Here is a 14,241-nt window from a genome sequence, read left to right on the forward strand (position 1 = left end):
ATTGTTTGCCTTAAAGGGATAGTTCACTAAAAAATGAAAATTCTGTCATTATTTACTCCCCCTCAAGTTGTTCCAAAGCTGTATAAATTTCTTCGTTCTGTTGTACACAAAGGAAGATATTTGGAAGAATGTTTGTAACCAAGCAGATCTGCCCCCCCCTCCCCCCCATTGACTACCATAGTAGGGAAAAAAATACTATGGTAGTCAATGGGGGTGAGATCTGCTTGGTTACAAACATTCTTTCAAATATCTTGCTTTGTGTACAGCAGAACAAAGAAATGTATGCTTTTTTGGAACAACTTGAGGGTGAGTAAATGATGACAGAATTTTAATTTTTGGGTGAACTATCCCTTTAAAGTAGTCCATATGACTCTTACATAATATTCCACATTGAGCCTTCCTAGAGTTAAAACGGTAAAGAATGACTTAAAAAACGCCAAGTTCATGGCTTCAATTCCCAGGGAACGCACAAATTGATAAAAAATAATTATAGATCGGAATGCAGTGTAAGTTGCTTTTCATAAAAATGTCTGCCAAATGCATAAATTTAATGTCAATGTAAATTCCAAGTCCTCTGAAGCCATACATTCACACTGCGAGCCTTAGTGCTCAATTCCGATTTATTGCTCAGATCCGTTTTTGTTTTGTATAGCTGTTGTTGTTTTAAATGTGGCCAATATCAAATTCCAGTGCGAACAGATCATGGTCCTGAATTGGCCCGCATGTGCAAAAGAACGATAAAAAGTAAGTGATTACACATTTATAATTATAGTGTAATCTGCCATAGAAGCCAGCGAATTTATGTGCATGCAATATAAAAAAAACAAAGCGAAAATGCGAGCAGAGTTTTTAAACATTTATGACATGAGCCCTTATGTTTTGCTTGTATATAGAGCTGTCACTGTAATACTTATGAGCTCTGACACATCACTGTCCTTCACTGACTACCTTTTGCAACTGTCTTGATAATTGTGGTTAAGTAAAATCTTTGAAGTGACTCCCATGAGCTCAGAATTGTGACGAATGTTGCTCTCTAGAGTGATGTAAAAGTCACATGAATTCCGATATGACTGTTCAGACTGTGGTCCCACTGACCTGTATCGGATTTAGTACCACATATGGAAGTGGAACAAATTGGAATTGAAAAGATCAGATTCCATGTGGTTTGTGCCGTTCAGACTGTCATGACAAAAACAGATCCGAGTCACGTGTGATTTGGGTCACATTTGCTTGCAGTCTGAACGTAGCCTATTCTCTATTCCCTGTATTTGAATTGTCACAACTTGTACAGTTACAACACACATTCATAAATGTCAAATCCAGCACAAGCCTCATTTTTAATCAGAATGTGAGTGAAATTATCAGTGTAATCTGATGTCACAAATGATCTTCTCCTTTCAGCGCACCTTCCAGCCGGCAGTCCATTCCTCTTTGCCGTTCTCTCTGGCTGGCACAACTGGCAACAAAGACGAAGAAGGGCAGGAAGAGAACCTGGAGAAGAAGAAAAAGAGAGGGATGGGTGGTGCAGAGCTGAATAATGAGGGGCCCAAAGAAGGGAAAGGAGGTCGTGGAGGAGGGCAGGTTCCGTTCCATATTAATTCAGCCTCCGTTACTAGTATAAATACCACTTTGCCGCATGATGCGGGGATGTACTATTCACAAGGCACTGTCAGGATGGCCCCCACCATAGTGACCAATGTTGTTCGACCCATCACTAGCACCCCTATCCCCATCGCCAGCAAGCCAGTTGATGGGGGTGTGGCTGTTGGGACCCTACCTCCAGACGGGAAGCCCAAGCTACTGATAGGTGCTGGTGGAGCAGGAGGAGGTGGGTACTTTTCCTCCTCTTCTCCCAAACCTAATGGGCAAGGAAGCTTAGTTACTGGCCTAGTCTTGGGAGGAGCCTTCCCAAACCAACCCACCGTTCAGCTCATCACCCCACCCCATCCTACTCCATGCAATGGAGCCCCTAATAACAGTGCAGTACCTCTTCCCCTACTTCATCACCAGTTCCTCCCTTCTGCCTCTATTACGCCCCCTAGTGGTGGGAAACCTGTAACACAGGTGCAGTACATCCTTCCAACTCTACCTGCAACTGCCAATCCCAACAGTCCCAACTCCCAGCAGACCTCCAGCATCCTTGCCTTGCCCAGTGCCGCACCTACCCATGTGACCCTGGCCAATGGTGTACATTCAGGGGCGGGCCAAGGAATAAGATATGCTTCAGTCCCAGCAGTGGGAGGAGTCAGCCCAGGAGGTGGAGGTGAGATTTGAGGCAGTTAAATTGTTGTAGAGAAATTGTTAAATTCAGGGTTCACACAGTTTGGGGTTTTTGGCCTGGAAAATTCATGAAAATGAATAAAATCTTACAATTCATGCAAATTTTGAATTTTGCTCAGTTTAGAAAATGGCTTGATTAGTGTACACTAACGTTCAAACGCTTGGGTCGGCAAGATTTTTTAATGTTTTTGAAAGAAGCCTTTTATATGCTCACCAAGGCTGCATTTATCTGATGATATAATAATGATATTCTGAAAGAAATATTCTGAAATATTATTACAATTTTAAATCATTGTTTTCCATTTGAATATCATTTAAAATGTAATTTATTCCTGTGATGCAAAGCTGAATTTTCAGCATCAGTACTCCAGTCCTCAGTGTCACATGATACTTCAGAAATCATTCTAATATGATGATTTGAGAAACATTTCTTATTACTATCACTGTTGAAAACAGTTAATGTTTAAACTTAGTTAAACTTAAGGTTTTTGTGGAAACATTTTTTCAGGATTCTTTGATAAATAGAAAGTTAAAAAGAACAGCATTTATTTGAAATAGAAATATTTTATAACAATACAAATGTCTTTTACTGTCAATTTATTGCATCCTTGCTGAATAAAAGTATTAGTTTCTTTAAAAAAATTTAATTGTCCCAAAATTTTAGAATGGTAGTATATATCCACAGCCATTTTCAATCAATCTATCAATCTATTTTTGTTGACATCCAACCTGAAATGAATCCCTTTTAGCTTTTATTATATTTAATTTACATAAAAAATGACAAAATAAAATGGGGTTAATTAATGAGTTAATCTTTTGACAACCCTAATATTTTTAAGTTTCTGCTTTAAAGGTTTAACAAAACAAAACCTCTGGTTTCGAATCACTGGACTAGATATTGCTTTTGGTGTAAACCAAGCCAAATATTTGACATGTGAGTGAATCGGTTCTTTTCAATAAATCAGTTGAACCTGTTCACAAATGACTCATTCATGAAAAATCACTGAAATTCATTTCAAAACATGTGGGAACCCTGTCAATTATCTGATGTATCCACATCTAAGTCAAAGTGAGCTTTAGCATGTTTTTATTCATGATTTTGAGCAGATATAATGAGGTTTCTCAAGCTTACAGGGATCAGAATTATGCACAGTGTTTGGGAAATTAGGCACTTCATCAAATCTATTCTCGGTCTCTACTATATCAGTCCTTTTCATCTCTCCGCACAGTTCAAGCGCAGTCCCCAGTCTTGCAGAGCAAGATGCTTGTTCCCATGGCAACTGTCGGAACAGGATCCACACCTCCGCAGCCAATTTCCCTGGTGGGCCCACCCCTTCCTGTTCAAAATGGGGCTCAACCAGGAAGTAAGGTAGATTGACTTGAGTTACTACCCTGCTACATGAACAAGAAGTATTTATTGTATTAACAATAGATGTGTCAGATTCATGCGCTTCTTTGCTTTTCAGATCATTCAAATTGCACCAATGCCTGTGGTCCAAACAAATGTGCATCCTGGTGGATCAGTGCATACTGGCAGCTCATTTCCTGTCTCTATGCCAACCGCGACTGTCATGGCCCCTGGGCCCACCCCTTCTCAGACGGTGCTCTTGACGCCACCACCTACAAGGTACTCTACCGCCCACTGTCTCTTTAAAACTGCTGCCAGACATCTGAGCATTGAAACATAACCTAATCTAACCTTCTAGTGACTGTGCCAAGTAGGACATGTTCCTGGATCAACATCCTTGTTGGTCCTGGGACAACATCCTATAAAGTTTCAGAAAGGCTAGGCTTTGAGCCGGGGTTAGGGGCAGCAAACGATACCAAAATGACTGACAAATATGTTAGTTAACAAGTTTTTTTTTTTTGTCAGTGATAATGAAGATGAGACAAATGAGATCTATAATTGTGACAATAATTAAAGAGTTTTAATGAAAACATACTGTTAAAAAATAACATTGCAAGATGTAACAGTGCACTAACAGTGTTTTTGGAAGGTAAAAAATTTTGTATAATTTATTTGTATTAAATATATATAATATATATTAAAATAATGTTCAATCATGGGCATAACACTGCAGGATTTAACAATGCAATTTATTAAATGCACACTTTAATAAATATATATATAAGATGCACTGCGTCTCTGCTTCCTTCCACTGTAGAAAAATAAAGCAAAAATATCCCAGTAACAGTTGTTGCCGATTACGTCGTTCAGAGCCCGAGTCTGCGCAGTAGTGATCCTGAGGTGGAGCCATAGCATCAGGGTCCCGCCCACACTCCCACTCCTGCAGACTCAATCACAAGCACAGCCGTCAATCATAACGTTACACCCCGTTTTTATAGCATCACATAACTAATTAAAAGTCAAGTCATCTTCATTTATGTAGCGCTTTTTACAATACAAATTGTTTTAAAGCAGCTTCACAGTGATAATAGGAAAATTAATGGACAGAGATTGTTTTGGCTTTACAGCAGCTCTAGGAAAAAGTTATTATCGAGCTAGTAAGGTTTTGATTGAATCACTTCCGTTGTAAAAATTAATTTAATTATTAACTTAGGGGCCACTTAAATGACACCTTTTTAACTGAAAACAGAAGACTTTTAATGCGTTCATGCCGTTCATTTACGTGTTTAGCCTATAGGTATGCTCGTTTGAATGTGTATGTGCGCAGACGCTTAGTCTTTCTTTACAAAGTGACATCGCCAAATTACTTGTCTGGCCCTCATAATACAGAATTATTAGTCGTTTCTGTGGATCCATGCGAACTGGAATCATTTTGATAACGTTTTATCTATACATAGGGAAAGGAAAGGGAAGGAGGCCTTCACAGGGGATAGTTTAGTTGACACTTCAGGGCTGCGTTGTCGTGTCTAGGCGTTAAAACAAACCTTACTGGGAAAACCAGCACTTGAACATACATCTGCGTTATAAGAGCTACCTAAAATTAATTAAAAAATTAATACTTTTATTCCATTTTATCAATCATTCATCCTCTGATTTTAGAGGTAGTTAGGGTAAGGAGTTTGCTCCTTTGACAGGAGTGTTACTTGGGAAAATCACAGTGACTCAAAGCTAACTTTCTGCTCTGCTTTTGTTGTTCAGGATCACATATGTCCAGTCCACTCCTGGGGTTGCGGCCCCTTTGCCATTGGGTTCTACACCTGCAGTCTCTTCCACCCAGCAGGCCTCATCACCTGGGGGTCCATCATTTTTGCAATCTCCAGTGGCGACCCTTGGCTTTACTGCAATTGCTCCAGCTGGTCAGGCCTTGGTTCAGCCTATTGTTGCAAGTGAGTATAATGGCTGACAGTTCTTTAAACCGCCAACACATATTTAAGACTGTCTGACAAACATTATCTCAAATTTCTACCACAGGTCAGCCACCCCTCCTGGCTCCATGCCCACCCTCAAGCGGATTGTCACAACCTGCACAAGCCTCGACAGCCACCCGTCAACTTGTGACCGCCATTTACCCCAGCGTCAGCTTAGCTGGAGCAGTTGTGTCAGTGACAGCCGTGCCACAAAGCACATCAAGTTCCACATCAGTTCCGACATCATCCTCAACGCCTCAAGCGAAGACCTCCTCTGCCGTAGCTGCGCAACCACATGCACAGGCAGATGCGCAGCTGCAGTCTCAGGTAAACATGCAAATGGAAAACGAGAGAGGACCAGAATCCAGGAAAGAGATGGAGAAACAGAGGGACCTGGTGTTAAAAGATGGATATCACACGCCACCTAGTGGTTTGGAGGAGTCGGTGCAACCCAGCTGTACATCACACACACAAAAAGGTAAAAGTAACCTCATAAACTTCAGTTGTACAGTAGTAAATTCTTTTTTGTGCCAAATTTCAAAATACTCTTGTTTTAACATTAATTTCAGTAGATTAATAATACTGTGTGGTTATGAATAAAGACTACTGTTCAAAAGTTTGGGGTCAGTTTTCTAATAAATAAAACTTTGAATACTTTTATATACTTTTAATAATACTTTTATTCAGCAAAGGCACATTAAATTGATCAAAAGTGACTTTTGATTTCACCATAATATAAGCTTTTGGTTATACCACCCATCGCTACTTCAAAATTATATTTTGGCCATTTCGACTTCTTTAACAGCAGTTATTAAATATTGATCAAACATTTGTTACATACAGAATGGGCTTGCAGTCCCTTGAAAGTCACATTCAAAATGTTCAACAGGTCAGCATTGCGAAGGGAAGGAAGATGGAAAGAAAGGGAGCAAAATGGAACGAGAGTGCGCAAGAGATGTAGGAGGGGGCCCGTCTCAAACAGAGAGAATTGAAACAGCAAGAGCGATGGAAGGGGAGACAGAGACTCAAGCTGAAACCAACAGCAAAGACGAACAGAGTCGAGAAGTAAGATGCTTTTTTTCAGATGTATAATCCAACTTTACTAAATTCAAATAGTTATACAAAGCTTCATTGTACAAGTTCGAATCCCCATGTTCTCCAATAATCTTTTTTTTTCTTTTTTTCTTTTTTCTTTCAGTCAGGGCGCAGGGAATCTTCTGTTTTGGACCCCCCGCCACCCCCTTTGCAGACTGACACTCCTTCAGCTAAAAAGACCAAGTTCCGCCCACCTCCACTGAAAAGCACTCCTGATGCTGGTGACAAGTGAGTGGCATTGCCCTAGATTACACGTTGACTAGACTACTAGTGTTATTTTATTATTTATATATTATTATAGTATTTATTAATATTTTAAATTGGCTTTTATGTTTTAAGTTTTTAATCTATTATTTAGGTTTTATTTGATTTTACACTTTTTTCACTTTTAATTGGTTTAATTTACTTAACGATTACAGCACTGGTTGAAGCCAGTGACATTAACATTATAACTGTATCACCAGGTGGCCAAAAAGCATAATATGCATTAAATTCTTGGCCAGTGCATTGCAAACATGTGGTCCAGGATACATACTTAACGTACATCCTTGCGATACTGTACTATTAACTAAATAACCTTAGTACTCAAAGGTTCAATAGACCTTCAAATATATGTGCCATTGCCATGTTGGCAGTTTACTAACTTCACTTCAAGATTCTTTTCAAACGTTTGCTAAGCCATGACGATATTTGACCTGGAAAGGAAAACTGACTGTAGTAGACCATTTAAGCCTTTGAATTGTGACACATTTGTTTGTACTTGTTTATCAAAAAAGTCTTATTCTTTTCATTTATGCCAAATTGGTAGTCGTTGGTAGTCACGTCCCTCCATTTTTGGTCACCACATTCATATACTACTAGGGGTGTGACGAGATCTCATGCCACGAGATCTTGCAAGATTAAAATGTGACAAGATTTCTCGTCGAAGTGAAAAGCTGTCTTGTGAAAGCGAAAGTAAAACGCAAGCGTGCATTCAAACGCAATTTTAATACCCCACAAAGCTATCTTAGGCTGGGCTGTGTAGTTGTAACCATCTCTTAGCTGTGTATCATGTTTGAAGAAAAAATTGGTCTCTATTTGCACTTTGAATATTGAGAGAGTACTTTGATTATGGCTGGACTTATTGTTTGCTCTTAAGAACACTAAGAAAAAACTGTTATCATTTTCATTTATACTGTTTTTATTTCTATGATCAATTTGTGGAAAGGAGTTCAGTTAGAAGGTCAACCACTGTAGAAGCTCATAAATCATGTACAGTAATGTCTTAAGAGACTGAAATCATACAGGAGAGAAGTCAGTTGAGTTTGTTGCAAAACCGTTTACAGTGCCTGAGTATTGTTGTCTTTTACTGCATATGATAATTCATACTCAGAAAGTAGAACTGAAATGACATTCATTACAAGATGATTAGTTAAAATATTTCAAATGCACCTGCAGATTATTTTTCTAGTCATGTATTTCGTCATTGAGGATTTCTTAAAAATACTCTGAGTAAAAATCTCGTCTCGTTCTCATAAACCCAGTCTTGTGTCTCATGAGCTGTCTTGTATATGTAATTGTATATGTGATGTACATTATTTCTCTGCTGATATATGTCAGTTTCATTGTTATTTAATTTTCTAAAAATTTAATTTGCTCTTTCTCAGGGCGCTGTTTGGCTCCTCTTTTGAAGAGCGTCTTAAAGAGCTGCCGGAGTTCAAGCCTGAAGAGGTGCTGCCCTCTCCCAATCTACAGAGTCTAGCAACTTCCCCTAGAGCCATACTGGGCAGTTACCGCAAGAAGAGGAGGAACTCTACAGGTGAGAGCAAATGCTAATTGGAATTAGCATTTGTAAAGTCATTATATTAATTGTACTGTTTTCCTCACTTTTGCTTTTTTGTGTGATTTTGATCTTTCTTTTCATTCTCTTTTCTTCCCTTCCCTAGATCTAGACTCCGCCGATGACCCCAGTTCACCAAGGAGGAAGAGTCGTCGCCTGTCCAGCTGCAGCTCAGAGCCCAACACGCCCAAGAGTGCTGCCAAGTGTGAAGGGGACATCTTCACCTTCGATAGGGCTGGTGGGCTCATTTTTATGTATAAACTCAATCTCAGTGTACAGTTAACACATATATAAAGATATTTATTTATATGTTTTCTTGTCTTCTGTGTTTATCAGTTGGAGAGACAGAGCATATTTTGGAGGAGTTGGACCGCGTACCGCCCTCCTCTCTGCGTCGGATGCTGGACCAGCGGCGTGCACTCGTCATGCAGCTCTTCCAGGAGCACGGCTTCTTCCCCTCAGGTAACATCAAGTTTTCCACAAAAATATTAAGCAACACAGTTTTCAACATAATAATAAACGATAGTTCTCAACGATAATAATAAAAAAATATTTCTTGAGCACCAAATCAGCATATTAGAATGATTTCTGAAGGATCATGGGACTATATTCTATATTAAAATAGAAAACATTTATTTAAAATTGTACAAATATTTCACAAAATTACTGTTTTTATTAGGGCTGGGCTAAAAATACTGCTTTCTCGATTTTAATTGATTCTCATTTTGAAGAACCAGTATCGATTCTTAAAGGAGACCTATATGCAAAATTCACTTTTATACAGTGTTTGAACACCGATGTGTGTCCGCAGTATGTGTAAACAACCAGCCTATAGTGGTAAAAATCAACTCACTCCTTTTTTTTTTTTTAATAATTCCCAAAAATGTCCTACGATGATGTCATCCTAGGGAGAAGCCCCACCCACAAATGGTGACAATCTGCCCTATTAGCATAGAGAACGGAGTCCGCCATTTTTGTATCCTTGCTGTAGAAGCTGGAAATTTACAATGTCTGCGCCAAAGAGGCATCATACGTTTGTGCCAATCATTTTATGCCAGAATGCTTCACAAACAAGGGTCTGTTCAATGCTGTATTTTCACAAAGGTTGATTCTGAATGATGGGTCAATACCAACGCTTTGTGCTCAAACTTTATATCCAGAACTGATGCTACCCTCACATGCTATCGGACTTATCATAAACAATAGTTTCCTAGTTAAAAATTGCACATAAACACCCTTTACATTTTGACATGTACACCCTTTATACTTTTGACATTTTTGGTGCGTGTACTGTTTGTACAGATTGTACTGTTTTGTTGTTGTCGGTATGCTGGAGCATGAGTTCTTGAAACTCCGCCCTCTTCTCAAAAGGGGGTCAGGAGCAACAGCTCATTTGCATTTAAAGGGACACACTCAAAAAAGGCGCATTTTTGCTCACATCCAAAAAGTGGCAATTTTAACATGTTATAATAAATCTGTGGGGTATTTTGAGCCACACCTTCACATACACACTCTAGGGACATCAGAGACTTATTTTACATCTTGTAAAATGGGAATAATGGATCCCCTTTTAAATTCCAGGAATCAATCTTTTAGTCTATGAAATAAACATGAATGAACAGCAGAAGGTATGTTAAAAGATACAGTACAACTTACCAAAATCCGTATCATGTCCCATGTAATCGCTCAATCAGTGTTTCAACCTTGGAAAGGCATCAATAAAACAGCTTGTAAACAATGTTACGTAATGTTACATTTACCTTAGAAAAGCCATTCGGTGTCCATAATCTCATTAGTCAGCTAGAGAGTAACTCTAGAGAGGAGCATTTTGCTAATGTATGCACAATATTGCATATTCATTGTAAATTTAGGGCTATTATTATAATGTTGTTGTTATTATTATAAAAACTTGCTTATGTGTAATTTAAATGTAAATAGACTAAAAATCTAACCTTTAATGTTATAGTGATGTACCAACTGGGGTTCCCTGATATTTTTCCCCTGATATTTTTTCCTTGAGGCAATTTGCCATGTACTGTTCCTGATAGGCCCCAATTAATCGATAACGTATTCAATTGCAAGCTTGTGAATCATAATTGAATCGAGGATTTTGTGTCATTGCCCAGCACTGGTTTTTACTGTATTTTTCTGTAAATATATGTAGCCTTGCTGAGCATGAGAGACTTCTTTCGAGAACTTTTGAACAGCAGTGTACTGCTGTTTGTTATAATATAATTATTTACATTTCAGTCTTGACTTAGAATCTGTGGATCAATAAATCAAATAGACTCTATTAATCAAATAGACTAATTTCTCTCTCCGTAATTTTTCTTTTTATGTTTTACAGATAACAATTTTTTTTTGTCAGATGCAGCAGAGTCAATATTATTCATTGATGCTAACATTATAACAACTGAAAAAATTATTGGGAAGGTGGAACTTAGCATGCATATTTCATTTTTCTGTTACAGCGCAAGCCACAGCTGCCTTCCAAGCTCGCTACTCTGACACGTTTCCCAACAAGTTGTGCCTGCAGCTGAAGATTCGCGAGGTAAGGCAGAAGATCATGCAGACCGCCGGCAGTTCTGAAATTGTGGGAGGCGTGGCTCTTGGAGGCTCTGACTCCGCCTCCACTTCTGGACCATCCAATCCTGCGCCCAGGGAGAATTCCGAGCCAGATGAGAGGGGCAGGGCCACGGAGGAGCCAAAGAAAGGCACGGACGATCCACAGGAATCGAGATGAAGAACGACTGAGGAGACGAGCAGAACGGAAGGATGAAAGACGAATGTAGGGAAGGATTCTAGAAATGTGTAAAACCATTTCCGCTGACAGTACAGCACTTATGTGGATTTTGCTTCATTTCTAATCGAACTGATTTCGTTGCCATTGCGTTCACTTCGTTGATGTTCTGTTGTTATGCACAGTTACACACACACACGCACACACGTTCACACATGTTATGCAATTACATAACAATATCACTTTCTCACATTAATGACTTGCACAAGGAACTATCACATATAGCGCATGAGGTCGCACTCATTTGCATATGCCACTCGTGTCAGGCAGCCATTGGTCCACCTCTGCATTAGGGCGGGCGTCACTTTCTGTCCGAATTTTAGAGCCCTTCAATGCTGCACCACAGGCAGCACCAAACCAGCCTGTCTGCACATGCTCAGTAAAGCCCCCGCACGGGGCTAGCACAGATTTTTATCGAATGGACTGAATGTTTTAGAAGAGAAATTAGACTGTTTGAGGTACCGGTAACTTTCAATTCAAAACAGGGATGGGGTGGGGGGGCGGGTTGTGGGGGACAAATGCGCTTGCACTTTCATTTTTAGAGACCGAGAGACCGAGGAAAGCAATAGCCGGGGAAGAGAAGGGTCTTCGTGCAAATGTTACACCCCCTTGGCGGGGTACATGCATCGGCTGTTACTGTTCTTCAGCACGGGCTGTAAATTTACAACAGGTTTTTTTTGTCCCAGAAGCAACAAACTCAAGACTCGTAATCACGTAGACCAGCGGAGCAGAAAACAGAGGCTACGGCGACCGCCACAATCGCATAACAACAACAACAACAACAACAACAACACAGCACACTCAAAGCCAGAGAGGAAAACATTGTCCTAACCTCGGAAGAATCATACAAAAGAAGACGAAAACGAATAGAGACACTACCCCTCTTTGAATCAACGTGTAGATATGCTTTGTCGTTTTGTTGTTGTGTCGTAACGGTGGAACTGACTGATATCTTTTTTTGTATTAGCTTGCGCCTCTCTTCTTCTTACTCTAGTAATATTTTCAGCATGGACTAATCCAGCTATCTAAGTGTTGGAGCAATTGCGTCGAAAACAAAAAAAGACTGTGTTTTAGCCTCTTAGCTGAAGCTCCTCTTCTCTGGCCGCCGACTTAGGCTTTTCCCCGTACACTGTATATATATATATAACCGTGATGGCTGGGGAGGGGGGCAGAGGGTGGGCACGAGGCTCTCTCTGTGTTCTTTTCCTCGTTTCTTTCTTTCTTTTTTATATTTCAATCAGGTGTTTGCACAATATATGGTCCTAGACCATGGTTTAAATCAGGAAAGTATTTGTTTTTAGATATTTAAAAACTAACCAACGACTTTGTTCCATTGCGTTCGATTCTCCCTTTCCGCATCCCGTAAGGAAAGCCCTTATTTTTTCATCTCCTTAAGACTTTTAACTGAAGTGTTGATGGAAAGCGCCACTTTAAGCACTGGTCTGGAGTCAGAGCAAGCTTTGTAGTCTGTGACGACTTTGATTCAGGATTACGCAAGGGAAAGCTGACCCGAGACCAGCGCTGGGGCGGCATTTCTCAGGATCTCCTCTTTCTTACTCTGCCTCTTCTTTCATTGGTGCAATAGGACGTGGGTGGGAATTTTTTTGAAGTAGACGAGTGACCTGTTAGTGCCATAGATTTTCACTGTACAAGCTGTAATAAAATGATATATATGTCAAAAAGAAAGTGGGAAAAAATGTCAGAATTCAGAAGCGAGTATCAAGAGAGAAATCCAAACTGAACAAACTAAAATCTGAAAAAAAAGAAAAATGAAAAAAAAAAAAGTAACCTAGCACTTTCTTGCGTCTGGTTTTGCTGAAAGAGAAGGAGTGATGAGTATAAAAATGCTACTCAGTCTTCACTTGAATGTGTGACAATATAAATGTATAAATATACCTATATATTTCTATATGTCCCATGATATACAGATGTCTGTGTGTGTGCGAGCGTATGTGCATATACATTACATGCACCTTGACAAATCAAACTTACTCCCAAGCAAATGCTATTTTCCCTGCCAGAAAAGCAGTGGCACTACATCAAAAGACTGTTAGCATATGCTGGCTACTGACGTACATGAGGAGAAATCGGCATATGTAACCATTCAACTCAATTCTTAACTTGACTTATCTGCCCTTTCTTTCCCTCCCCCAGCAACAGATAAATGCTTGCACACACACATACACACACACATACACATACCTGCACATGTATGCGTGTACACCTTATGATTGTGTATCCAATAAACTGTCTTTACTTGGAGAAGGAGTTTTAGAATGAGAAAGGTGAGTGTTAACTCATCAACAGGCATGTTGACCATGTGCAATATTTCTAAACAAGAGATTATTGAAAAAATTAAAGACCTAACACAACGCTTGGTTTTTGTGCAGTTCTTCTGTGATTGATTCTTACAAGCAAAGTGGTGTACGATATAGATGTGGTTTTGAAATTGTAGATGCTCATGTTGTCAATATGTTGAAAATGATTTATTTTTTATTAGATACATTTTTGAATGCAGAATCTGGTCTTGTTTGTAAATTAGAATGCAAAATCCATAATTGTATAGGGAATCAATATGCTTCAAGTTTTATTTAAAATTAGGATAGATAGATAGATAGATAGAGCACATGAATCCACTGAATACTATTGGTATTATTTTTATAATCTGTTTTACCATTTATTATCTTTATCAGACCTTAAGTTTTATTAATAAGGAACAGCTCTTTTCTCTTTTTATTTAATTCTATCTATCTATCTAGGCATTATTAGTTTTATTTATTAGTTAATGTTTTATTTTAGTTTTTTTATATTATTATTTTATATGTATAATACACAAATAACTAATTGTACAAACAGGTAGTAGTGAGCCCTCTGCTCAGGTGTATGACACCTGCTCCTGGAGTTTTTTTTTTTTTTTTTAGTCTGGATCAAT

General features: G+C 39.0%; 1 protein-coding gene across 3 annotated transcripts in view; it reads left to right on the plus strand.

Moving 5' to 3' along the window:
* cica (capicua transcriptional repressor a) overlaps positions 1-13,681 on the plus strand; it is a 31,112-nt gene extending 17,431 nt beyond the window's left edge. For all 3 annotated transcript variants that reach the window (XM_051872981.1, XM_051872982.1, XM_051872983.1), the window contains 11 exons: positions 1,402-2,263; positions 3,510-3,649; positions 3,747-3,907; positions 5,387-5,574; positions 5,660-6,073; positions 6,485-6,660; positions 6,794-6,918; positions 8,337-8,488; positions 8,616-8,747; positions 8,846-8,971; positions 10,981-13,681. In XM_051872981.1, coding sequence (XP_051728941.1) covers positions 1,402-2,263; positions 3,510-3,649; positions 3,747-3,907; positions 5,387-5,574; positions 5,660-6,073; positions 6,485-6,660; positions 6,794-6,918; positions 8,337-8,488; positions 8,616-8,747; positions 8,846-8,971; positions 10,981-11,252 — 2,748 coding nt within the window. In that variant the 3' untranslated portion in view covers positions 11,253-13,681. The remainder of the gene's footprint in view (positions 1-1,401; positions 2,264-3,509; positions 3,650-3,746; positions 3,908-5,386; positions 5,575-5,659; positions 6,074-6,484; positions 6,661-6,793; positions 6,919-8,336; positions 8,489-8,615; positions 8,748-8,845; positions 8,972-10,980) is intronic.
* The last annotated feature ends 560 nt before the right edge of the window (positions 13,682-14,241 follow it).

This window comes from Ctenopharyngodon idella, chromosome 19 (genome assembly GCF_019924925.1).
Source record: "Ctenopharyngodon idella isolate HZGC_01 chromosome 19, HZGC01, whole genome shotgun sequence".
Lineage (NCBI taxonomy): Eukaryota > Metazoa > Chordata > Actinopteri > Cypriniformes > Xenocyprididae > Ctenopharyngodon > Ctenopharyngodon idella.